The sequence below is a fragment of the Pinus tabuliformis genome, chromosome 8, assembly GCF_031772625.1.
Source record: "Pinus tabuliformis cultivar Carrire ecotype Pingquan chromosome 8, CPIR1, whole genome shotgun sequence".
NCBI lineage: Eukaryota > Viridiplantae > Streptophyta > Pinopsida > Pinales > Pinaceae > Pinus > Pinus tabuliformis.
In genome coordinates this window covers 219,485,319-219,511,434 of record NC_142294.1, presented here as the reverse complement: position 1 = coordinate 219,511,434, position 26,116 = coordinate 219,485,319, and the positions used below count along the sequence as shown (strand labels likewise).

The 26,116-nt window shown below is 43.7% G+C and overlaps 1 protein-coding gene across 11 annotated transcripts in view; it reads left to right on the top strand.

Moving 5' to 3' along the window:
- LOC149234939 (uncharacterized) overlaps window positions 1–26,116 on the top strand; it is a 103,529-nt gene that overhangs the window by 61,586 nt on the left and 15,827 nt on the right. For 4 of the 11 annotated variants that reach the window (XM_089372002.1, XM_089372000.1, XM_089371992.1 and 1 more), the window contains 3 exons: window positions 2,371–2,572; window positions 3,343–3,438; window positions 3,569–3,753. In XM_089372002.1, the coding sequence (XP_089228128.1) occupies window positions 2,371–2,554 (184 nt within the window). In that variant the 3' untranslated portion in view covers window positions 2,555–2,572; window positions 3,343–3,438; window positions 3,569–3,753. Of the gene's footprint in view, window positions 1–2,370; window positions 2,611–3,146; window positions 3,212–3,342; window positions 3,439–3,568; window positions 3,754–26,116 lie in introns of those variants that run through there. The other 7 variants (XM_089371996.1, XM_089371994.1, XM_089371993.1 and 4 more) reach the window with 7 other exon arrangements.

The window sequence follows — 26,116 nt, the reverse complement described above, 5'->3', positions numbered from 1 at the left end:
AAAGTACCTAATAATTAACCAGGGGAAAAAAACCTCCCAGAGTAAACTCACTTGATGACAATGTTCCAAGTTACCTAGGCCTCTTACATGACTCAATTCATCATATTAGCATCACTTTACAACATCTTCATAGGGTTTGTAGAATCTAAGTACAATATAGAAAAATATAGAGTTAAAAAAGTTCTGATGATATATGAACTCTGATGGTACATGGAGCCTCTGAGTTAAAAAATTTCAGGTGCCACTTCAATGGTCAACACACCTTAACCTCGTGACATTCCATTTTCCACACTATTACTCTAAACCTAGGTCCAACATGCCCTAATTTGGCCTCTTCAAAGGATGCAAATTGCCTCTTATTCCTTGCTTGAGCCTTGTTCCTAAGTTGTGTTATCCCTTCGAAGCCTTTTGTGAATATCTCTTAGGTGACCTATAAACCTAGAATATCTCTTAGGTGACCTATATACCGAGACTCCTCTACTGGTGAAAATCCATAAATAGCAGGGGTTAGTATCTGTGGTGACAGTGGGCTCCTACCTTACTGTTGTCACTTGGTCTAGTGATTGCCTTGTAGGTAGGGAAAATTTTAAGGGCGAAATTTTACTAATTGGCTATTTTTTGGACATTTTCTGAAAAAAATATTCGCTCATTTGTTTAAAAGTTCCCACATTTTTTACATATATATGATTAAATAGATAATATTTGCCCAAAAATTACCAATATTAATGGTAAATTAAATGTTTTTTATTGAATGTTCGCCCACATTCTATATGTATGACTTTTCAAACTAGAATAATCACCTATAATACTATACGTAGGAACAATATTTGAATCCTTAAAAAATACCCTGCTTGTAGGGTACCCCTCCATAGGGTCTGCTAGATTTTGCGTCAACCCATCTATGGAACAAGAGCACCAACAAAACTGTTCTCCACACTAAAACATGCTATCCTTGGCCTTACAGAAAGCATCATTTTACCCAGCAAACTGTGGGTAACAGTAACAATGACCATTGGTTATAAATTGCTAGAATTTTATGCATCCCAGATCTGGTCTATGTTTTGTCTATGAAATGCTTAACTTTAAAAACAACTCTTGTGCAGCAGAATATACCAGCAATTAGATCATGCACAATGCGCAATATTTATTGGCCAAAACTGATTTCTTATAGCCCTTTATCAAGAATCCTTAGGGCAAGAATCCTTAGGGCTCTCGTACCAGGGATAATGGCCCTTTACAATCCCTGGAAGATGCCAAGAAAACACAGGTAAAAAATCCTTGGGTTGAGGGTTAGTCCTTCAATACCTCACTGCCCAACAAACCACTCCTGTGGCAGTCTAACCACAGAACCCAAACAACAAACCTTCACAAGTCTAGCTGCCCACCTGGCAGCCCTTGCAGACCTTTTCCAACAGCTGGCCAAAACTTGCTGCCCAGCTGGCAGACTTATTCACCCCAACAGCTTCACCTAGGGCACTTCCAGCCCTCCTTAAATCACTGCGGTTGGCTTCCAAACAGTGGTCTGCCCAACTGGCAGCCCTTGCCAACCTCCACGGCCTCTACACAGGTCTCCAACAGTCCTTGCTGTACATGTTACAACCCTAACCAGGCTGTGTCCTGCTGCTGTACTCTACAGCAGCCCCAAAACAAGGTTGGGGTCTTCCTTTCTGGCCTGTGGCCAGCCTTTCCTAGCTACGGCCTCTTTCGCTAGCTGTGGTTTGTGTCCTTTAGGCCCTAATACAGACAGCTGTCCTTCCTTCCTTATCCTGCGGCTAGGGCAAGTCTGTTAACCCTCGAAAATACCTGCAAACAGCAAAAACAATAACCAAGAACAATCCTTCACCATAGAAGAATATGCTCAAAAGATAACCCTTCTGCCCTAGTTGCATGTTTGCATTAACCTCAGGAAAATCTCAGATCTCAATCAAGAAGAATCCATCACTTCTTGTCCATATGAGTTGCTCCTCAAGCCTCTCCATTGGCCTCTAATATACATTAGATCAAAGGTCCCTTTGTAAGCCCCATTGTCCTTCAACCTCCAACATCAAACTCGACATTAAATTTGAATCTTCAAAACTCGACATTAAATTGAATCTTAAATGCTCTCCTTTGGTACAAAGCCCACAACTTGGGTGCAAAGGCCATACACAAATAAAATCACACTTTATGAGCATTTCTCTCTCACAAACCTAGCACCAAGGGCATGTGATAGTACATCCCAGTGCTACCCAATTTCAACATAAATGACCAATATTATGCCATCTCCATGTGTATTGAAATTATTTGCATTTCAAAATTGTAGAAATGATTTCTGTAATTGCGCCAAATTGAAAGTACTAATAATATTGTTAACTTTTTGTTGATTTGCAGGAGTTTAAGGCACAATTCCTTGGCATTATTACAGAAATTCTACTCCCTCCAGATTGCAACTCTGCTCCCTCCTGAACTTGAGTTGGGATGCACTCGACTGACTCTGAGGACCAAGGGAGAATGCCGATTGATTGAGAAGTGTTGCTTGGATAGTATAAAGACGCTCTTTTACATCTCAGTCTGAGCCCAGCATCTGCTAGGGGTAAATTGTAGAAAGCATTTAGTTGAAGAGCTTCAAAGGTTAGAGATTAAGATAAATGTGGAAAATATCACTGCTATTGTGTAAATCAATGTTTGTACTGCAATTCTATGCTAAATATGTGCTATTTTCCTGTAGAATTTAATTTATTTGTTGATATTAACTGCTTGCAGAAATGGATTGTTGTGTGCTTTGTTCTTTGTACCAACTCAAATCTCTTTATATTTTCTTAATCATAGAGGGTATACTTTGCAGAAATGGATTTTTGTGTGCTTTGTTCTTTGTACCAACTCAAATCTCTTTATCTTTTCTTAATCACAGAGGGTATGCTTTCATTCATCAAAAGGTCATGTGCACTAACAATATCATTAACCTTCAAGTTTTAGTTCAATATCATCTGTTGGGGGTAAACTGTAGAAAGGATTTAGTTGAAGAGCTTTAAAGGTTAGAGATTAAGATAAATATGGAAAATATCACTGCTATTGTGTAAAATCAATGTTTGTTCTGTCATTCTATGCTAAACATATGTTATTTCCCTGTAGATCTTAATTTGTTTGTTGACATGAAATGCTTGCAGAAATGGATTTTCATGTGCTTTGTTCTTTGTACCAACTCAAATCTCTCTTTTCTTTAATCATAGTGGTATGCTTTCATTCATCAAAAGGTCATGTGCACTGACAATATCATTAACCTTCAAGTTTTAGTGCAATCATTCTTTAGATTTTATTCACCCCCTTCAAATTTGATTAAGCTTACATCTTGGTAATTTCCAGGACTGAGGGAGTGGATCAGTTCATCATGAAAATACAACTACGAATAAAGGCATCCTTCATGGTGTAGGCAAAAACCAGATGTGGCACTATTTAGGGGTTAGTATCAAGTTATTAAGCTTTAACCATGAAATTTATGTTCTACTTGATTATTAAATTAATTACTTGCAGTCTAGTAGGCTCTCTAGTTTCATGAAATACATCTACTAATCTACTTCTGTTTTCCAAGGAGGTATACTGTAGCTGGCTGCACCTGGTTTCCAAGCAGTGGTCACTGTTTATAGTTTGGGTTGAAATACCTTTTTGTAAATGGAATACATTTGTTCTCCACGCAAAATATTGAGCAGCTTGAAATCAGAAAAAGGACTCATCATTCTTTAATCATGTACTGCAATCTTCTGAGCTTACCTCATTGTAAGTGTCACCATCTTGAATGACTAGCATTTCATTTACCAAACTCTTTTAGGTTTTGATCTAGAAGCTTTTTGAAGGGCTCATAAGTACTGATGTGTTTTTTTTGGGTGATGATTTACTTTCACTTGCTCTTTTTTCTTTTGTTTGTTTTGCCCAAAATTTCAGAGCATCTATTATTTTGTTTTCCTTTTATCTTAGGATTAAAATACATATCTGTACTTTCTTTGTCTGCGATTCTGTTGAAGCTTGTGGTAGCTTCAAAAGGTCTTGTGCATAGGCCTGGTGTCTTAGCGTGTAGGAGATGATTTTTTGCCTCTTTAGGTGCTTGGTTGATGGAGTAAGTGATTTATGTCTTTTTTCCTAAGTCTAACTTAGGAAAAGTACAATGATTAAATTCAATTAATTATTGTGGATTATTAAGTCAATTTACAAGGATAAATAATGAAAGTATTTGTGTTAGAAATGATCTCAATTGCTGATCTCCTAGATCTTCTAGAAGGAGGATTAGGGTTAGGGATTTGGGCTTGATGAAGATTACAAATGAAATCCTAAAGGAGAACCCCGGAAAACCCTTCCGGCAGCTCTTCAGCACAAAACTGCTCCTGCAACCCCAACGTTTGCCCAATCTGGATTGCGTTAGCCTCTCCTAGCCCAGCGCTGGCCCTGCGTCAGCCTTCCTTGGCCTGCGTTAGCCCCAGGAGGCCCTGCGTCAGCTCTGGGAACCTCTTCGTCAGCTACGCTGGCCCCTCTGGTGCTTTGTGCAACACTTGGCTGCCTCTGGGTGGCCCTGCGTGAGCCCTTGCTGGCTCTGCGTCACCCTCCTTGGCTGCTGTGCTGCTCTCCCGGCACAATCTTTGCCTTCTCTGTTCCTCTGTACTCAATGCCCCTCAACTGCTCTCCTGATCACTGATTCTATCTCTCTTAGCAAACCCCGCTTTAGAGAATAGAATGTCTGATCATCTGGTGTACTCTCCAAGTGACCCTCAAGCCTCCTCTTATACTTTCCTGTTGACATCTCAACGGCCGAGATTAAGTCCCTAATCAACAACTAAGATTAGATCTGGCTTGATCCATGTCTTTTGGACCACTCTAACACAGATTCATATTAATACACATTAATATTTTATTTTCCCTAAGTTTAGACTTAGGGACTCCATTAAAAATATTAATTATTTTAATATCTCTTGATCTGTTTAGAATCTGCCCAAACCCTTTTTGGGTATTGGATATCTCATGTGGCCCAACCTCTCCACCAAATTTCGTGGCTAGAGCACATATGATGCTACCCCAAATCAAATCTCCCTCTTACCGAGGACTGTGCTCTAGCAATACTTCTCACTGAGTATTACTCTGATCATCCAGCATCGGCACCTGCGTTGATGCTAGGTCTTCCTGCCCAACATCCTCTGCACTGCTGCCTCCTGTACTGCTGCCCATGGTTTTGTCACTGCCACTGCTGCATCTGTACGACAACTCCCTCTGCATCCGTGCTGTTGCTGGTCCTTTCTCCCAGCACTGCATCCGCACTACACCTCCTCTCATCATGCCGCATCGTGCTGCCTATTGTTGCACTGCAACTCAGTTACTGAGAAGTAAGTAATTGATCTCCCAACTGACCTCCTTGTTGGGCTAGAAACACCCACTGATGTTGAAGCTTCTTATGGCGCTGGCAAGTGCTCCCTATCTCTAACCTCTGTGCTGCTGCAACAACTCCCTGCATCTCGCACCTTGCACACCTCTCTGTGCCTTCCTGCACTGGTGCAACACTCTATGCCTCTCGCACCGTTGCACACCTCTCTGTGCCTTCCTGCACTGGTGCAACACTCTATGCCTCTCGCACCGCTGCAGCGTGCTAGCTCTGCGTCGTCTCTGGACTCCTGCACTATAGCTCTCTCTAACGCTCCATCCGCATCTGTCTCTACCCACCCAGCCAGTATTGTTACTCCTCGTCAGGGCTCCCGTAGCAAGGTCTAATCCAAGAGGCTGGGTACCTCAAGGATGCTGCCCCTTATCGCCTATAGTCCGCCTGACTACAGTTCGATGTCTCCCCACTTTTGCTCAAGTGGTGTGTGTGCACTCATGGCACAATCATCGTCTGTCAAAACTTCCTTCTCTGCCCGTGCTTGTGCTACCTTAGTCTCGGAAGACTCTCCCTTACTCTTCTTCCTTGGGCATTGGGTCGCATAGTGACCCATCTCCCCACAGTGGAAGCACTTGATCTTGGAGAGATCTTTCTTCTTCCGCTTCTCTTGCTTTCCCTCAGATGCTAGGGCCACATCCTCTCCTCCTTGACCTTGATCCCTTTGGTGCTGCTACCTGTCTTTGACTACCGCCTGATCTCTTCCTGGCAAAGAGCTGCCCACATCGCGTCCCAAGGTAGGAGAGTTCCTCTGCCCAGGATGCTCTGGACAAACACTTCCCACTCTTCAGAGACAACATTCAGGGTTGTCCTCACCATAAGCTCCTGATCCGGTGTCGCTCCTATAGCAGTCAACTGATCTCGGTTCTCATTCATCCCTTCGAGGAAGGAGGCAATCATTTTACCCTTCTTCATCTGATACGACCTCATCTGGTTCTCGAGCAGCATTCTTCTCTGCACAAAAGTATGCTGGTAGAGGTTCTTGAGAGCCTCCCACATCTCAACCGTTGTTTCTTCTCGGCTATATGTGGTACCACATGATCCTTGACCCGGTCAAGGATAATGCACTTGGCCCTCGCCATCGCCTCCTTGTAGTTGTCATTATAATTGGGGTCAATTGGGATAGCTATAACCTTCAAGGCGAAGTTCTTGACACGATTCCTAGCAAGCACTGATAAGATTTTGGCCTTCCAGACTGCGAAGTTTGATGGTCCGTCCAGTCTATCCTGGTCTCTTACCCCGTGAAGTGCCATGACGCTCCTCTACTTCCCTCCTGGAAGTTCTCTGTTCGACTCCTTTGGGTCTCTACTTCTCGTCTAGAAGTTCTCTTCTGGACTCCCTTTGAGTCCTGATTTCCCTCCTGGAAATCCCTCTGCTACTTGTCGAGATGCCCCCTACTCTGATCGTCTTGTGCAACTTCACTGCTGATCCAGGTTCCTTGGATAGAAACCTTCGGTAACAAGTCCTCTGGCCCTGCTCTGGCAGTTACTGTTTTGACTACAGTACCTCACCAACTCCACTCTGCAATATTCCTGCAGCCTTCTAGACCCCAACAACTGCCTCTTTGTGAACTGTGTCAGTGCTTCTCTGCCTCACGTTGGCTCTGCATCACCCTGGATGGGTTTGCGTCAGCCGTGGGATGCCCTGCGTCAACCCTTTGGCACTCTGCGTCAGCAACGCTGGCCTCTCTGAGGCTCTGTGCAGTACCCGACTTCTTCTGCGTGGCTCTGGCTAGCTCTGCGTCACACTTCCTTGGCTTCTGCGCTGCTAGAAATAACTTTTGTCACTCAGGACAATTGTTTTCTGCTGCTATTGCTCCGTTCGGCTGATGTCTCTTAGTCCTCCCGTGATCTGCAATCACGCTCCGATACCATGTTGAAGTTTCCAAGTTTACTTAGTTTAGAAACCCTTCATGCACTTTTTCTGATTTATTCCTACCTACTTGTTATTTTTCTTTAACAAGTTATTTACAAAGTAAACACTGAAAATAAACACCAGTGCATGCTCAACATATTACAGATCAACAACTAAAAGAAACAAGAACAAACACACCACATGACACCAGTATTTTTGGTCCAGTGTTCTCGGAAAAATCCAATGCGGGAAAACCAGTGCAACTATCTGAGGGTTTTCTTATTAAGTAATATTAGAGTACAATCTGGGTGCTGTAACTGGCCTACCCAACAAAGAATTTCCTTAGCAGCTATACCTCAGTTTGAGAGAAATCTCTTGGCTGAAACCCCGGAAAACCCTTCCGGCAGCTCTTCAGCACAAAACTGCTCCTGCAACCATAGCGTCTGCCTAATCTGGATTGCGTCAGCATCCCCTAGCCCAGCGCTGGCCCTGTGTCAGCCTTCCTTGGCTCGCGTCAGCCCTAGGAGGCCCTGCGTCAGCTCTGGGAGCCTCTGCGTTAGCTACGCTAGCCCCTCTGGTGCTCTGCGCAACACTTGGCTGCCTCTGCATGAGCCCTTGCTGGCTCTACGTCACCTCCTTGGCTGCTGCGCTGCTCTCCCAGCACAATCTCTGCCTTCTCTATTCCTCTGTACTCAATGCCCCTCAGCTGCTCTCCTGATCACTGATTCTATCTCTCTTAGCAAACCCCGCTTTAGAGAATAGAATGTCTGATCATTTGGTGTACTCTCCAAGTGACCCTCAAGCCTCCTCTTATACTTTTCGTGTTGACATCTCAATGGCCGAGATTAAGTCCCTAATCAACGACTAAGATTAGATCTAGCTTGATCCATGTCTTTTGGACCACTCTAACACAGATTCATATTATTACACATTAATATTTTATTTTCCCTAAGTTTAGACTTAGGGACTCCATTAAAAATATTAATTATTTTAATATCTCCTGATCTGTTTAGAATCTGCCCAAACCCTTTTTGGGTATTGGAGATTTCATGTGGCCCAACCTCTCCACCAAATTTTGTGGCTAGAGCATATCTGATGCTACCCCAAATCAACACTCCCTCTTAGCGAGGACTGTGCTCTAGCAATACTCCTCACTGAGTATTACTCTGATCATCCGGCATCGGCCCCTGTGTTGATGCTAGGCCTTCTTGCCCAACGTCCTCTGCACTGCTGCCTCCTGTACTGCTGCCCATGGTTCTATCACTGCCACTGCTGCATCTGTATGACAGCTCCCTCTGCATCCATGCTGCTGCTGGTCCTTTCTCCCAGCACTGCATCCGCACTGCACCACCTCTCATCATGCTGCATCGTGTTGCCTACTGCTGCACTGCAACTCAGTTACTGAGAAATAAGTAATTGATCTCCCAATTGACCTCCCTGTTGGGCTAGAAACACCCACTGATGCTGAAGCTTCCTATGCCGCTGACAAGTGCTCCCTATCTCTGACCTCTGCACTGCTGTAACAACTCCCTGCATCTCACACCGTTGCACACCTCTCTGTGCCTTCCTGTACTGGTGCAACACTCTGTGCCTCTCGCACTGCTGCAACCTGCTAGCTCTACACCACCTCTGGACTCCTGCACTATAGCTCTCTTTGCTGCTCCATCTGCATCTGTGTTTACCCACCCAGCCAGTCCTGCTACTCCTCGTCGGGGCTGCCGTAGCAAGGTCTAATCCAAGAGGCTGGGTACCTCAAGGATGCTGCCCCTTATCGCTTGTAGTCCGCCTGACTACAGCTTGATGTCTCCCCACTTCCGCTCAAGTGGTGTGTGTGCACTAATGGCATAGTGATCGTCTGTCAAAAATGCCTCTTCTACTCGTGCTTGCGCTACCTTAGTCTCAGAAGACTCTCCCTTACTCTTCTTCCTTGGGCATTGGGTCGCATAGTGACCCATGTCCCCACAGTGGAAGCACTTGATCTTGGAGAGATCTTTCTTCTTCCGCTTCTCCTGCTTTCCCGCTAGGGCCACATCCTCCTCCTCCTGCTTGACCTTGATCCCTTTGCTGCTGCTACCTGTCTTTGACTGCCGTCTTATCTCTTCTTGGTGAAGAGCTGCCCACATCTTGTCCCAAGGTAGGAGAGTCCCTCTGCCCAGGATGCTCTGGACAAACACTTCCCACTCTTCTGAGATAACATTCAGGGCTGTCCTCACCATAAGCTCCTGATCCGTTGTCGCTCCTATAGCAGTCAATTGATCTCGGATCTCATTTAGTCCTCCGAGGAAGGAGTCAATTGTTTGACCCTTTCATCTGATGCGACCTCATCTGGTTCTCGAGCAACATTCTTCTCTGCACAGAAGTATGTTGGTAGAGGTTCTTGAGAGCCTCCCACATCTCAACTGCCTTTTTGTTCTCAGTTATATGTGGTACCACATGATCCTTGACCCCGTCAAAGATAATGCACTTGGCCCTCACCATCGCCTCCTCGTACTTGTCATTATCATTGGGGTCAACTGGGATAGCTATAACCTTCAAGGCGAAGTTCTTGACACGATTCCCGTCAAGCACTGATAAGATTCTGGCCTTCCAGATTGCGAAGTTCGATGCTCCGTCCAGTGTATCCTATTCTCTTACACCGTGAAGTGCCATGACGCTCCTCTACTTCCCTCCTGGAAGTTCTTTGTTTGACTCCTCTGAGTCTCTAGTTCTCGTCTGGACTCCCTCTGAGTCCTGATTTCCCTCCTGGAAATCCTTCTGCCACTCGTCGAGATGCCCCCTACTTTGATCGTCTTGTGAAATTACACTGCTGATCCAGGTTCCTCGGCTAGAAACCCTCAGTAACAACTCCTCTGGTCCTGCTCTGTCAGGTACTGTTCTGACTACAGTACCTCACCAGCTCCACGCTGCAATATTCCTGCAACCTTCTAGACCCCAGCAACTGCCTCTCTGTGAACTGCGTCAGCCCTTCTCTGCTCACGTTGGCTCTGCGTCACCCTGGATGGGTCCACGTCAGCGCTTGGATGCCCTGCGTCAGCCCTCTGGCCATCTGCGTCAGCAACGCTGGCCTCTCTGAGGCTCTGCGCAGTTCCCGGCTTCTTCTGCGTGGCTCTCGCTGGCTCTGCGTCACACTTCCTTGTCTTTTGCACTGCTAGAAACAACTTCTGTCACTCGGGACAACTGTTTTCTGCTGCTATTGTTCCGCTCGGCTGATGTCTCTTAGTCCTCCCGTGATCTGCAATCACGCTTCGATACCATGTTGAAGTTTATAAGTTTACTTAGTTTAGAAACCCTTCATGCACTTTTTCTGATTTATTCCTACCTACTTGTTACTTTTCTTTAACAAGTTATTTACAAAGTAAATACTGAAAATAAACACTAGTGCATGCTCAACATATTACAGATCAGCAACTAAAAGAAACAAGAACAAACACACCACATGACACCATTATTTTTGGACCAATGTCCCCGGAACAACCCAATGTGGGAAAACCGGTGCAACTATTTGAGGGTTTTCTTATTAAGCAATATCAGAGAACAATCTGGGTGCCGTAACTGGCCTACCCAACAGAGAATTTCCTTAGTAGCTATACCTCACAGTGTGAGAGAAATCCCCTGGCTGAAACCCCGAAAAACCCTTCCAGCAGCTCTTCAGCACAAAACTGCTCCTGCAACCCCAGCATCTGCCCAATTTGGACTGCGTTAGCCTCCCCTAGCCCAGCGCTGGCCCTGCGTCAGCCTTCGTTGTCCTGCGTTAGCCCAGGAGGCCCTGCGTCAGCTCTGGGAACCTCTGCGTCAGCTACGCTGGCCACTCTGGTGCTCTGCGCAGCACTTGGATGCCTCTGCGTGGCCTTGCGTGAGCCCTTGCTGGCTCTGCGTCACCCTCCTTAGCTGCTGCGCTGCTCTCCCGACACAATCTCTGCCTTCTCTGATCCTTTGTACTCAATGCCCCTCAGCTTCTCTCCCGATCACTGATTCTATCTCTTTTAGCAAACCCCGTTCTAGAAAATAAAATCACTGATCATCTGGTGTACTCTCCAAGTGACCCTCAAGCCTCCTCTTATACTTTTCCTGTTGACATCTCAACGGCCGAGATTAAGTCCCTAATCAACGACTAAGATTAGTTCTGGTTTGATCCATGTCTTTTGGACCACTCTAACACAGATTCATATTAATACACATTAATATTTTATTTTCCCAAAGTTTAGACTTACGGACTCCATTAAAAATATTAATTATTTTATATCTCATGATCTGTTTAGAATCTGCCCAAACCCTTTCTGGGTATTGGAGATCTCATGCGGCCCAACCTCTCCACCAAATTTCGTGGCTAGAGCACATTCGATGCTACCCCAAATCAACACTCCCTCTTAGCTAGGACTGTGCTCTAGTAATACTCCTCATTGAGTATTACTCTGATCATCCGGCATCGACACCTGTGTTGATGCTAGGCCTCCTTGCCCAACATCCTCTGCACTGCTGCATCTGTACGACAACTCCCTCTGCATCCATGCTGCTGTTGGTCCTTTCTCCCAGCACTGCATTCGCACTGCACCTCCTCTCATCATGCTGCATCGTGCTGACTATCGCTGCACTGCAACTCAGTTACTGAGAAGTAAGTAACTGATCTCCCAACTGACCTCCCTGTTGGGCTAGAAACACCCACTGATGCTGAAGCTTCCTATGCCGCTGACAAGTGCTCCCTGTCTCTGACCTCTGCATTGCTGCAACAACTCCTTGCATCTTTCACTATTGCACACCTCTCTGTGCCTTCCTGCACTGGTGCAACACTCTATGCCTCTCGCACTGCTGCAGCCTGCTAGCTCTGCGCTGTCTCTGGACTCCTGCACTATAGCTCTCTCTGCCGCTCCATCCGCATCCGTCTCTACCCACCCAGCCAGTCCTGCTATTTCTCGTCGGGGCTCCGTAGCAAGGTCTAATCCAAGAGGCTGGGTACCTCAAGGATCCTGCCCCTTATCGCCTGAAGTCTACCTGACTACAGCTCGATGTCTCCCCACTTCCGCTCAAGTGGCGTGTGTGCACTCATGGCACAGTCACCGTCTGTCAAAACTTCCTTCTTTGCCCGTGCTGGCGTTGCGTTAGTCTTGGAAGACTCTCCCTTACTCTTCTTCCTTGGGCACTGGGTCGCATAGTGACCCATGTCCCCACAGTGGAAGCACTTGATCTTGGAGAGATCTTTCTTCTTCCGCTTCTCCTGCTTTCCCTCAGATGCTAGGGCTACATCCTCCTCCTCCTACTTGACCTTGATCCCTTTGCATCTGCTACCGGTCTTTGACTGCAGTTTGATCTCTTCCTGGCGAAGAGCTCCCACATCTCATCCCAAAGGTAGGAGAGTCCCTCTGGTCAGGATGCTCTGGACAAACACTTCCTACTCTTCTAAGACAACATTTAGGGTTGTCCTCACCATAAGCTCCTGAGCCGGTGTCGCTCCTATAGCAGTCAACTGATCTCGGATCTCATTCAGTCCTCCGAGGAAGGAGTTAATTGTTTGACCCTTCTTCATCTGATATGATCTCATCTGGTTCTCGAGCAACATTCTTCTCTGCACAAAAGTATGCTAGTAGAGGTTCTTGAGAGCCTCCCACACCTCAACTGCCGTTTTCTTCTCGGCTATATGTGGTACTACATGATCCTTGACCCCGTCAAGGATAATGCACTTGGCCCTCGCTCCTCATACTTGTCATTATCATTGGGGTCCACTAGGATAGCTATAACCTTCAAGGCAAAGTTCTTGACACGATTCCTGTCAAGCACTGATAAGATTCTGGCCTTCCAGACTGCGAAGTTCGATGCTCTGTCTAGTCTATCCTGGTCTCTTACCCCGTGAAGTGCCATGATGCTCCTCTACTTCCCTCCTGGAAGTTCTCTGTTCGACTCCTCTGAGTCTCTACTTCCCGTCTAGAAGTTCTCTTCTAGACTCCCTCTGAGTCCTAATTTCCCTCCTGGAAATCCTTCTGCCGCTTGTCGAGATGCCCCCTACTCTGATCGTCTTGTGCAACTGCACTGTTGATCCAGGTTCCTCGGCTAGAAACCCTTGGTAACAACTCCTCTGGCCCTGCTCTGTTAGGTACTGTTCTAACTATAGTACCTCACCAACTCCACTCTGCAATATTCCTGTAGCTATCTAGACCCCAACAACTGCGTCTCTGTGAACTGTGTCAGCCCTTTTCTGTCTCACGCTTGCTCTGCGTCACCCAGGATGGGTCTGCGTCAACCCTGGGATGCCCTACCTCAGCCCTCTGGCCCTCTGCGTCAGCAACGCTGGCCTCTCCGAGGCTTTGCGCAGTTCCCGACTTCTTCTGCGTGGCTCTCGCTGGCTCTGTGTCACACTTCCTTGGCTTCTGTGCTACTAGAAACAACTTCTGTCACTCAGGACAACTGTTTTCTGCTGCTATTGCTTTGCTCGGCTGATGTCTCTTAGTCCTCCTGTGATCTGCAATCACGCTCCAATACCATTTTGAAGTTTCTAAATTTACTTAGTTTAGAAACCCTTCATGCACTTTTTCTGATTTATTCCTACCTACTTGTTATTTTTCTTTAACAAGGTATTTACAAAGTAAATACTGAAAATAAACACCAGTGCATGCTCAACATATTACAGATCAGCAACTAAAAGAAACAAGAACAAACACACCACATGACACCATTATTTTTGGACCAATGTCCCTGGAAAAACCCAATGCGGGAAAACTGTGCAGCTATATGAGTGTTTTCTTTTTAAGCAATATCAGAGTACAATCTGGGTGCTGTAACTGGCCTACCCAACAAAGAATTTCCTTAGCAGCTATACCTCATAGTTTCAGAGAAATCTCTTGGCTGAAACCCCGGAAAACCCTTCCGACAGCTCTTTAGCACAAAACTGCTCCTGCAACCCCAACGTTTGCCCAATATGGACTGCGTCAGCCTCTCCTAGCCCAATGCTGGCCTTGCGTCAGCCCCAGGAGGCCCTGCGTCAGCTCTGGGAGCCTCTGTGTTAGCTATGCTGGCCCCTCTGGTGCTCTGCGCAGCACTTGGCTGCCTCTGCGTGAGCCCTTGTTGGCTCTGTGTCAACCTCCTTCGCTGCTGCGCTGCTCTCCCGACACAATTTCTGCCTTCTCTATTCCTCTGTACTCAATGCCCCTCAGCTGCTCTCCCGATCACTGATTCTATCTCTCTTAGAAAACCCCGCTCTAGAGAATAGAATGACTGATCATCTGGTGTACTCTCCAAGTGACCCTCAAGCCTCCTCTTATATTTTTCCTGTTGACATCTCAACGACCGAGATTAAGTCCCTAATCAACGACTAAGATTAGATCTGGCTTGATCCATGTCTTTTGGACCACTCTAACACAGATTCATATTAATACACATTAATATTTTATTTTCCCTAAGTTTAGACTTAAAGACTCCATTAAAAATATTAATTATTTTAATATCTCTTGATCTGTTTAGAATCCGCCCAAACCCTTTCTGGGTATTGGAGATCTCATGTGGCCAAACCTCTCCACCAAATTTTGTGGGTAGAGCACATTCGATGCTACCCTAAATCAACAGGTCTCTTATAGTATTTCTCTCAAGGGTTTTTTCATGGAAAGTCACCCTGAGCTTCTCCCAAAGCTCACATTTTAATTGGATCTTTCCACTGAATGAGCCATCCTTGCGTGACTTTGAACCCTAGTATAAACACATCATCACAATTGAGGGATTTTAGAAGTTTTGATCTTAGGAATTCATCATTTTGGAATATTCTTAAGCTCGAGGTCATCCCTCATAGATGTTTCTTGGGGAGCCTTTCAACTTTTCTTTAAGTATTTGAGCCATTAATTGAGCCTCTCCTTTGAATGGGCCTAGGAAATCATGTTATACCTTGCCATTGATCCTATCATTCAAGTGATTTCCTCCATACCCAGACTCCTCCCATTGGTGAAAGTCTGTAAAGAGCAGGGGACATCCACTGAGGTGATAGTGGGTCCTTGTCCCGTTGTTGTCATTTGGTCTAGTAGTTGTCCCTAGGAACCTCTCCTAGGGCCCCTGCTAGATCGAGCGGTAACATTTTTGGCGTTGTTGCCAGGGACATGAGACATGTGTCTTGTTTCCCTTACGACATCATTGTTATATCATTCTTCATAACTCCATTGGAAGGACGAAGCCCTAGTTCTTCATTGAACTTTAAGGTCAATGCTTGTAGGGTGGAGCAAACATTTCTCTAGGCATCTCTAAATTCACCCTGGGGAGTCCTACATAATTTACATGTTATTTCAATAGGATGTCTTTCTTTGTTGATTTTCTTGCTTTGGACATCACCAGTATCCCTGGGCACCCCAATCATGTCATATGGAGGATGGTACGTGGGGTGCCCATGTTTGATGGTAATCCACTCTCTACAATTGATCATGTAGAAATATTTATCGCACATACTTCAAAGATGAAAGTGGTCCCACCAGGATGTCCTTATACTATTGTTCATGAGATCCTTCCATGGTCATAATTCATGGTTGCATTATCACGAACCTAGGAGTATTTCATCTATTGAGGAATTATTTGATGGCTTTCTTAGACATTTTCAAGTTCGCCTTGCACTAAGCATTCAAGAGGAAGCCTTCATTAAGCATCATGATGACTTTGGAATCTAGATGGTGAGCAAAAAGAGGGGTCCTCCTTGGGTCCACATGACAAAAAAGGTGATTTTCAGATAATGTGTGATAGGGAGGATGAGTCTATGGAATGTGAAGTTGAGATTAGCCCTACCTTTTCCGAGGATACTATTGGAGAAGGTGATCCCGTGACCCCCTCAAACATTGATATCAATGATTACTTGCATATTGAAGAAGGGAAATTTGAGGTTCATGGGAATCGTTTTGACAAGGTCCCTATCTATGACATTGATGATGAGGATACCAATAGGACCCTTTTCTCTCTTCATAATCCTAGGGTTGTTGAATTGCATGTAGACCCTTTCCTCAACCCCTCTTGTAATAAATAATCATTTCACTCGCCTGAATATGATGATCATGAGAATATGAGCTTGATTGTTGATATCTCTATCTTTTGGTTGGAAGAAGGGATCTTGTGGAATAGATTGCATCCCTTCGTTCCCTCTTCCCTTGTGATACTCCATGTGTGGTCGTTCTATTTTCCTACCTCCCGCCCTTGTGATCTTCTATATAGCCATTCCTGCCCTTGCTTTTGGATCTATTGCATGAGTAAGCAGAGGGGAAGCTGTTCTCATATTGATTGGATAATATGTTGGTTGCATTGGGTGTATGATTACACTTAGTATTTGATGTAATATGCATATTAGAGTAGTATGCATCACATGTTGATTTTCACATTAGAATTAATGTCATATTTTGTTCTCATGTTATATCAGATGCATTTAGATTAAAATCGCATTTAGAATAAGATTTTATATCTTGTTGATTTTTATGGCCTAACAAAAGCATGGGCGATCAAGAGACATCGTAAAAACATGATGCCCGTGTGCTTAGTCTTTGATGTGCACGCAACAGGTCTATGGTACCAAGAGATTGCTGGTGTTCTCATGACCTCCCTGTTCGAGTATGTTTGTGCACTCTACTGAGAGATCATGTCCTAGTTGGAGCCAGATGTTACATACCACCTGTGGGTGACACCCATAAGAGAAAATTTTCTCCTAGATTGTCTTCAGCCGGCCGTTAGCAACCCATTGCAACCCCTAGATAGCTCAATGTGCCACCATCTCTGCTACCTGAGTCAACCATTATGCACCCTCGTCCATCCATCATGGTCATATGTTTGAAGGTGGGCCTACCAATCCCGAAGGTATGGCTTTCATTATGTAGTTGGGTATTTTTGCATACTTATTATGGACACTTCTGGGCATGGATTAGTGGGGGGATTCGACCAAAAGAATGGGCTTGGTCTATACTCTTGTCCCCTTGTCCAACTTGGCGGTTAACCTTGTATCCTAGTCCCATGGGATCTCCTCTATTGGCTACTAGCTTTAGGAGTGGCACTGTGAAAATTTCAAGTCTGAAATCCTATTGCAACAACTGGTATTATTTCTTCTAAATATTAATTAGATTAGCAGTTTATTACTATGACAACAACGAAATAAACACACTGTAATCTTCACAAAAAATACCGCGAAAAATAATAGTGCTGGAAATTGAGAAATGCTGACACACATAAAAATTAACACAATTATTTTTGGACAAAATTCCTTGAAAAAACCCAACTTGGGAAAACGGTGCAAAAACTCAGGGTTTTATAATATTATGCAATATTGAGAAATTCTGAGTACAACTCGATGCCCAAACTGGCAATCCCATAGAGAAAAATACTGGCAAAAATCTAGTGAGGAATTTTCCTCACCCCTACAAGCAATTCGGGCTCTGTCTGCGGCTCCAAGTGAGCCGTCCAAACAATCTCTACGCAGGCCTGCTTCACTCATTGCGCAGTCCCTTCCACGCTCTACTTGAATCAGGTGCTCCTCAAGTCGTCTAGTTTGTTGCTGACTGGGAAAGTGTCTCTCCATCTGGAATGTCTTTCCGGCCATTGGAACTGAAACTCTTTTTCTCCCTAGCAGAATTTAATTGCCTCTTAGAGGCTCCTGCGTCAGCCTCACTGTGGCTATCTTTGCCTCTTTGCAATGTACTCGCCAGATCTGGAAAATCTTCCTCCAGCCTCACTGTCCCTGCCCCTCTCTGTCTCTGCTTCCCTTCGGCTCGAGCTCTCCGACTGTTGCCTCTGGAAAATTGGACTGCGCAAGGAAATTGATCTCTGTGTGTCTCACAAGTGTGTTCTCCATCTACCCATCGACGACTTCTTATAATCTTCTGTTGGGACCAACGTTGCACGAAGCGGGGACGTTTCTTGGAAGTGGGGACGCGAAAGCGTCATTTCCCAAAAATCTAGGAAGCGAAGTGTCTACTATATGTATATTTTATATTTTTTAGCATTTATATTAAAAAAAACATCCCCAATACCAAATTAGTTGTAGAAGACATGAAAACATGCATATTTTTACATAAATCATGATAGATATGGCATCCATGATTCCATTGTACATCAATGATTAATTATTCGAGCATCAACCATGTAGATTCTAGCAATTACAAACATACATCAAATTTTTAAGCATATCATAAAACAGAAAACATTTAGAAAATAAAAACATCAAACATTCAAGTAACTTATCTAGCAAGTGAGCAACTGTCAACATGAGTCATGTCCAAAATTCAAATAATAATGTTTACAAAATAGGCCACTTGGCCACCACCAAGACTCAAGTACACATTGAACTAGGAAGAGTAAGACATAAAAGTTCAAATTCACAACAAGACTACAAGTCTAATCTATGACAAAAGTAGTAAACTGTATATATATCTACTAATCTCTCTTCTTTCCACCATGAACAGGATGCGAGCCTCCACGCGGTGGCAATGAAGAGATGGTGGGTCTGGAAGTTGTGGCAGTGGAACTGATGAAGATGAAGCCCCTACTGTTGGTGTTGAAGCATGGAACTTGGGAACCAAGGGACCGGATGGGGGTGGCATCTCAACTCGATCATCATCATCCTGGATAAGAGCATCCTCCAATTGCTCTAATTGCAACACTCCATCCTCCAAATTGGGCTCCTTTGGATTTCTGTCCCAAACCTTAAGGTCTTTATTAGTCTTTGCATCATCACAGTAATGGGACAATAATCACAAGTTGTAGTGAACATAAACCAAGCTCTTTGCCTGGTCTAAACTCAACCTGTTCCTTTTAACATTGTGGATGAAAGAATAAGAGCTCCAACACCTTTCTGCAGAAGAAGTGTTTACCACCTGTGATAGCACTTGTAATGCTAAAGTTTGTAGAAGTGGAGTAGCACCTCCATGCATGTTCCATCACTCGAAGAAAATTTCTCTCGATCCCTAATTGCATGCATGCTCCCAAATGGACCAATGCTAAGCGTAAAGTTGCTCAAATGTTTCCATACCATGACAAACGACTCCTCATTAGGGACTAATTTATCCAATGCTTTCATATAACCTTCTAGAACCTCTGGATCTAGGTTTTTTCCTGCTCCCTCCCACAGGTGCTGTTGTTGAAAGCCATGATGGATGATAGTATTTAGGTGTCAGAACATATGCTAAGGTATGCAATGGAACATTTAGCATATCCCATTGTTTTTCCACCTCTGCACAAATATAATTGTATAAGGTGATATCTCTAGGCTCAACAATGTCTTTAATTTGCCCCAACATGTTATCCATTTTCTCATACACCTCCCCAATTATTGGCCGATCTAAATCTGCAAACTTGATCCTGTAATAAATTGGTTTGGTGAATTGCAAAATATATTTAATCTGTGACTAAAAGTAACTGTCAAGAATAGTGTCCTTGGCTACATTAGCACCATCTCTATCAGTGTTAATTTCCTCCCATGATTCAAAGGTCACCATATTAGTTAAAGCTTGTCTCACCTTCACTAGCCGCCTAAATGTGAGGTAATAACTTGCAAATCTTGTTTTTGCAAGCTTAAGCAACTGCAACTTGGAGTAAGTGCCATAAAAGTAATTTACCCTTGTATGCTCCGTAATAAATTTAGTGAGTTGCTTCCGTCTCTTGTAAAGCTCATTAATCCATCCACATTTGTTATGCTTCGCAATATTATGCATCAAAAGGTTCAATGTGTGCACCAAACACCCAGACCAAAAGATGTGTGGATGAGTATGCTCAATAATTTTTCTTGTTGCCTTGCAATTTGCTGCATTATTAGTGATCACTTGAACCACATTATTAGGGCCAACATCTTTGATTGATTGCAATAAGAGATTTGCAATGTTTTGGGAAGTTGCATTGATGGAGGAGTTATGCCATGTAATAAACACTGCACCATTAGCAGAAACACCAAGAACATTTATCAAATGTTGGTTTCTAACATTTGTCCACCCATCTGATACAATTGATACCCCACAATCCACCCACTCATTTGTAAAATGTGTCAAATCTCGTTGAACCTATGCTTTTTCTCTTTCTAATAACACTGTTCTAGCTTTCTCATAGTTGGGGCTCTTGTATCCTTTTGGGGCTTCATTGACGCCCTTAACCATACCATGCCAATAGGGAGAGCGAAGCACATTGAATGGTACACTACAAGCATAAAGAAACCAGACTGTCTTTCTATCCACATCATCCCTCCCAACAACATTAAGGAAATCCCCTATTGTTCTTCTACTTTCAGAGGTTGCAGTACCATGAGGAGATAAGCTACCAAATCTAGAGGTTGCACTTGATTCAGAATGAGTTTTTTGTTTCTTGTATTTCTGTTGTGCAATCTCCTTTATTTGGATGTATTTTCTTCTTTGTTCAGCTGGAACCTTTGGGCAAATTGCTATCCCCACGACACCCTTTTTGTCATCACTATCCAATACCCCACAAAAATGCCTTCTCACACGGGTATATGAACCACTATATGGTTTTCTTCCATGACAACCATGAGGGCACAAAAACTTGTAGCTTCCATCACCTTTTCCCCCTTCAAGTTTGGTCACAAAATTCCACAAGGGTGTCAATGCAACTTTCCCCCCTAGCATTTCAGCGTTCTCTTCATCCCCTTCCTCCTCATCATACATTGGGTCTGTTGGAAATACTGAAAGGCGGGGGGGGGGGGGGTGAATCAGTGTTTCTTTTCAATTGTTATTTTACCAGTTAAAACATTTATATTCAGAACACAAGATGAACAACAAGAATAAATGCTTTTATTAATATAATCTTTGCAATAAAATAGATACAATATATATATGGTTCCAATCTGTTGCCAAGCACCAACTTGGACTTTTGTGAGGCTCCAACCTCCAGAGCACCAACTCTGTTTTGTCAAGGCACCAACCTTGGACTTAGGAGCACCAACTCCCAGGACACCAATCCTTCCAGTTCTGAGGCACCAACCTCAAGGGCTCCAACCCTCTACTGTCAAGGCACCAACCTTGGATATAGGAGCACCAACTCCAAGGACACCAATCCTTCCAACTTATGAGGTACCAACCCCAAGGGCTCCAACCCTTTGCTGTCAAGGCACCAACCTTGGATATAGGAGTACCAACTCCAAGGACACCAATCCTTCCACTTCTGAGGCACCAACCCCAAGGACACCAATCCTTCCAATTCTGAGGCTCCAACCCCAAGGGCTCCGACCCAATCTTGTCAAGGCATGTTTGATAGTGATTCTCTGCTCCCAAAACTCTTCTTTACTGAATTCTGTCTGTTTACAGCTTCACTGTAGTCTCCATGCTACAACATCAATGGAAACCAGTCTTCATATGAAGAAGTCTTTACAACTCTTCATACTGTCCACATAGAGTCTGCAAAAGTTATCTCATGATGATATCAAATAGCCATCATGATCTCTGATAATGTCTCCACACAGCTTTAGTGAGTCTACTATTAGCTGCACTAAGCTCTGCACAAGAACCAACTCTCTGTTTCAAGCCTCTGTTCTCACTGTCATGGTGAATGCTTCCAGCGTGACTACTGCACACTGTTCTTGCTATTGCAATCTCTTACTTCCCAGAAATACATTCACATATGCTTCAATACTGGTGCTGGCTATTGTTCCCTTCAAGCGATATCAAATGAAACTTTATTTATTATATCACAGAATTGTTCTTCAGTATGCATTATGTACCTGATTAATTCATCACAGGTCTGAGTCTTTCACAGGGTAACACGATCAACAAAGTTGCTTGTCCTTCAATTGCCTCCTGTCCGGCTGGACCTTCGTCTTCCTTCTGTCCTACTGGACCTTCGACCTCTTTCTATCCTGCTGGACCGTCGACTTCCTTCTTTCTTCCAGTTCGCCAACAACCACTCATAAAGGCAATTCTCTGTTTTCTTATACTGATATGCCTGACCTTTGGCTTCCCTTTCGCTTGCTTGAACTTCCGCTTCCTTTGTGCTCGCTCGACCTTTTGGCTTCCCTCCTCCGGTCGCTTTAGCTTCCTCAACGCTCGTCCATCTACGCTTGCTTGATTCTTCGGCTTCCCGGTCCATGGCTTCCTCTGTCTATTCGAGTGTTCCAATACTCACAGGACACGTAAATTCAGAAGAGGCGCCGAATTACAAAGAAATGTTGCATATTAAAAAATATCAGAGAGGCCCTTTTTTCTTTAATATTTATACAATAGACTCAATCATTATTTATGGAGGATTTCATTGAAGAGGCTTGTACCAATAGGGAGGTCCCACATGCCACGTCACTATCTCAATCGCATTCGGCGGTCCGACAACGACAACCCTTATGATTTGCGTGACTTCGCTGATATCCGGACGCGATATTACATAAAGGTATATTTTATGGAGCTATCGGGTCCGCGTAGTATATCGCAATCGACGTTTTGACATAGTTATAGTTCTTCACAACTTGCGATATGTGATGGATGCGATATAACAATAAACAAAAGTTTATATACCTGTCGGGTCTGTATATATATATCGCAATCGCAATTTATAGTGTACCATCCCTTTATAACTTGCGATACATAACTTCTGACACGACGGATGCGATATAACATTAGGGCATGTTATAATAGTGGTCCTCATTCCGCACCGTCGATTTCTTCTGTATTAGATCCGACGATCGACACTCGGTCCGATCAACACAATCCATCGGAAGCTTGTTGCGCCATAGATCTCCTCTCTAGATCTAACGGTCCCGACTTAACCCGATCAATCCAAAAACCGTCCGTTGATCCTTTGCCATCGGTCAACATGCGCTAGATCCAACGACCTACAACAATTTCGGGTGGACTACTTGCATGAGAGTTACTCGCCCGAAATGAGCGGTTTTTCTCTTTCCTCTAGTTGCTACATGTCAACCATTGAATGGAATCGGGTGACTCCCTCCTATTACCACTTACCGCTTATTCTCAACCCAATAAACCATTTCCGCTTATAAACCCGCCTTTCTCTTTGACTAATGCCCGAGCTATTTAGCGCCCGATGACCGTAGATCTTCTACCATCGACGGCTGCGACGGCTCCTCCGATTTCCTCATCCACTAATACTTAAATTAATCTCCGTCGTTCATTTCTTTGACTTTACGCTGCGCGACTTAATCCTGGCCGCTCATTACAAACAATCTCGTCCGTTGATCTCCAAGATCCAACGGTTCCTATGCGTTCAAACTTCATCTGTCTCCTCACTTTGACTTTGATTCATTTCTTCAGTGTTTTTCCTGTGGTTTCGGGTTTTCTTCAGGGTTTCGGCCTTTCACTTTTCCGTTGCTCAACTCTCTCTGAGCCTGCCTTCTGCGAATTCATACATCGCTGATTCTCTCTGAGCTTCACTCTGATTCTTCAACCGGATTCAAAGACCCATTATGATTCCTCTATCTCTTCTTCTCCTCTCTGTGTTTCTTCGAATTCTGCCTACACACAATAGCTAATGACCTCTTTGCTTCCAATGACCTCTTCCTCTTACGCTTTGGCTTCATGATAGCTTCCGATAACCTGTTTCCGATGAACTCTTCTGATATGCTTCTCTTGATAGCTCCTGTGACTTCCGATATTCTTTGCTCTGATATTCTGCAATACTCCTCTGATGTGTTCCTTTTCTGATGGCTTCCCTGATGGCTTTGCTCCTTGGCTTCTTGCTCTTGTTTCTTCATGGATCCGCTCTGATTGGCTTCACATCATTGTTTACTCATCCAGATTATTGCCGTAGTGACATTAATGACAATCTAGGTCAACAATCTCCCTCTTTGTCATTGATGGCAATATTCTTCTTCTCTCCCCCTTTGACATCAGTGGCAAAGGAGTGCACAAGGACTCCCCCTGTCAAACTGCTCCCCCTGTCATAGTGCTCTTCTTTTTACTCAAGATAGAAGGATTGCTGCAACTAGCACATTATCCCCTCTTCATGTCTCAGAACTACTTTATCATGGCTTCAACAATGCTTAGAGATTCTTCACTTCAATGCTTCTGCAATAATGATCAAGAATCACAGGCTCCCCCTGACTGTATGCATCATCTCTTTTGGTAGAGTCTTCCCACCAAATGCTAAGATTGTCGAATGTCAGGTCAACAACATGTGTTGTTGGCTGGAGAGTTCAAGGGACTTTCAGATTGTATTTTCTTCCTTCTCCATACTTGTGTAACTTTCTTCTTTTGAATGGTTCTAGCTTGTGTAAGAGCCCAAGTTAAGTTACAATCACGTGCCATATGACCAATGTTATGACACTTGAAGCATTCTACATTGTTCATGAATAAGAATTCATGATTTCTTCCTGCAAAATTGTTCCTTGGAGATTGTTGGGAACCATAATATCTGTGTTTATGATATGGTTGGGGACCATAACATCTATCTTTATGATATGCTTTACAATCTTTTGCCATGTGACCAAAGTTTGTACAAGAATAACAATAACCAAGAAATAAACTTTGGTACCTGGGAGATGGAGATTTCCTTGATGTACTTCTAAAGTCTTTCTGTCTTGAGATCCTTTGATGATAACCATTGCTTCTAGCATCCTTGACATTATCTACATTTCTTCTTGGAGCAGGATTTCTTCCATTGTTGCCTTGATTTTTCTCCTTGCCTTGGCTGGCATTGGGAGCATCACCATTTCTTTCTAGCTTCTTCACATCCCTTTTGTTTGAAGCATTATCATTCTTGTTTGAGGATTCACCTGCATACCCGAGACCTGATTTATCAAATGGACATCTTTGATGGCTGAGCATGTCATCCAAGGCTTGAGAGCTCTTCAAGGTTTTGTTCATCCCTTCAAACTTTTTCCTGAGCAAGACAATCTCTTCTTCCAATCTTTCACGTTCATTATTCTTCTTAGCAAGTTGTTTCTCAGTTTCTTCCTTGATATGAGCAGCTTCATTTGCTTCTATTTTAAGGGAGATGATATCTGACTTCATTTTGAAGATTTCTTCATTTTCCTTTGCTAGACTGCTCTCCATTCCTTCCTTGATACTTGTAGCTTTACATGTTTCGGCCTTGAGAAGTTTGATGTTAGATTTTAATTTGAAAATTTATTTCATCCTTTGCTTTTAGTTGACATATCATGGTGTTTCTCTCCTTTTCTGCTTCATCAACCTGTTCTTCTCTGATTGCCAATGCTTCCATTGTCTTCTCAGCTCCTTGTGCTAACTTTATTGCTTCTTGTAGTTGAGATTTGAGAGAGGAGACCTCTACCTTGTACTGACCAATCTCTTCTTCAAGTTTGTTCAAGCTCTTGTGCCTTTGTTCAAGTTGTCTTGACAAGGTATCTTCCCGTTTCTTTACTTTATCCAATTGATTTGTCATGGATATGACTTCTTCATGTTGCTTTCTTTTGCTTTGATGAAATTCCTTCTTAAGCTTGAAAAGCTCTTCATCCCTTTCCTGTATTTGAAGCTGGACAAGGTCAACTTTCTTCTTTGTTTGGTTTTGGTCACCAGCTAGTGCTTTCTTCTTAAGTTCCTTTTTTTCCTTTTTCAAATTGATAATCTGGCAGCTCTAAGTTAAGCGAGGAAATCTTCTACAAAATCTTTTTCATTCTCTTCATCTTCTAGGTCTTCTTAAGCCTTGATGTCATCATTCTCATTTTCAGCTTCTATGATGGGTTCTGGATTTTCTTCTTGATTTCCATCATCTTCTTGACTGATGGTCATGGTCAATGCTCCTTTTGAGTGAAGGTCATGAAGTTTGTCCCATATACCCTTTGCTGACGAACATTTTCCTAAATTGTTCTTTATAGAATCAAGTAGCCCATTCAAGATTGCCTTCATTGCTTTTGCATTGTACTCCTTGGATTCTCCATCCATCATGCTATCAACAATCACTGATTTCTAGATTTCAATGCCTTGAGTCTTTAAGAAATTCCTCATTCTTGCTTCCCATATATTAAAGTTTCCA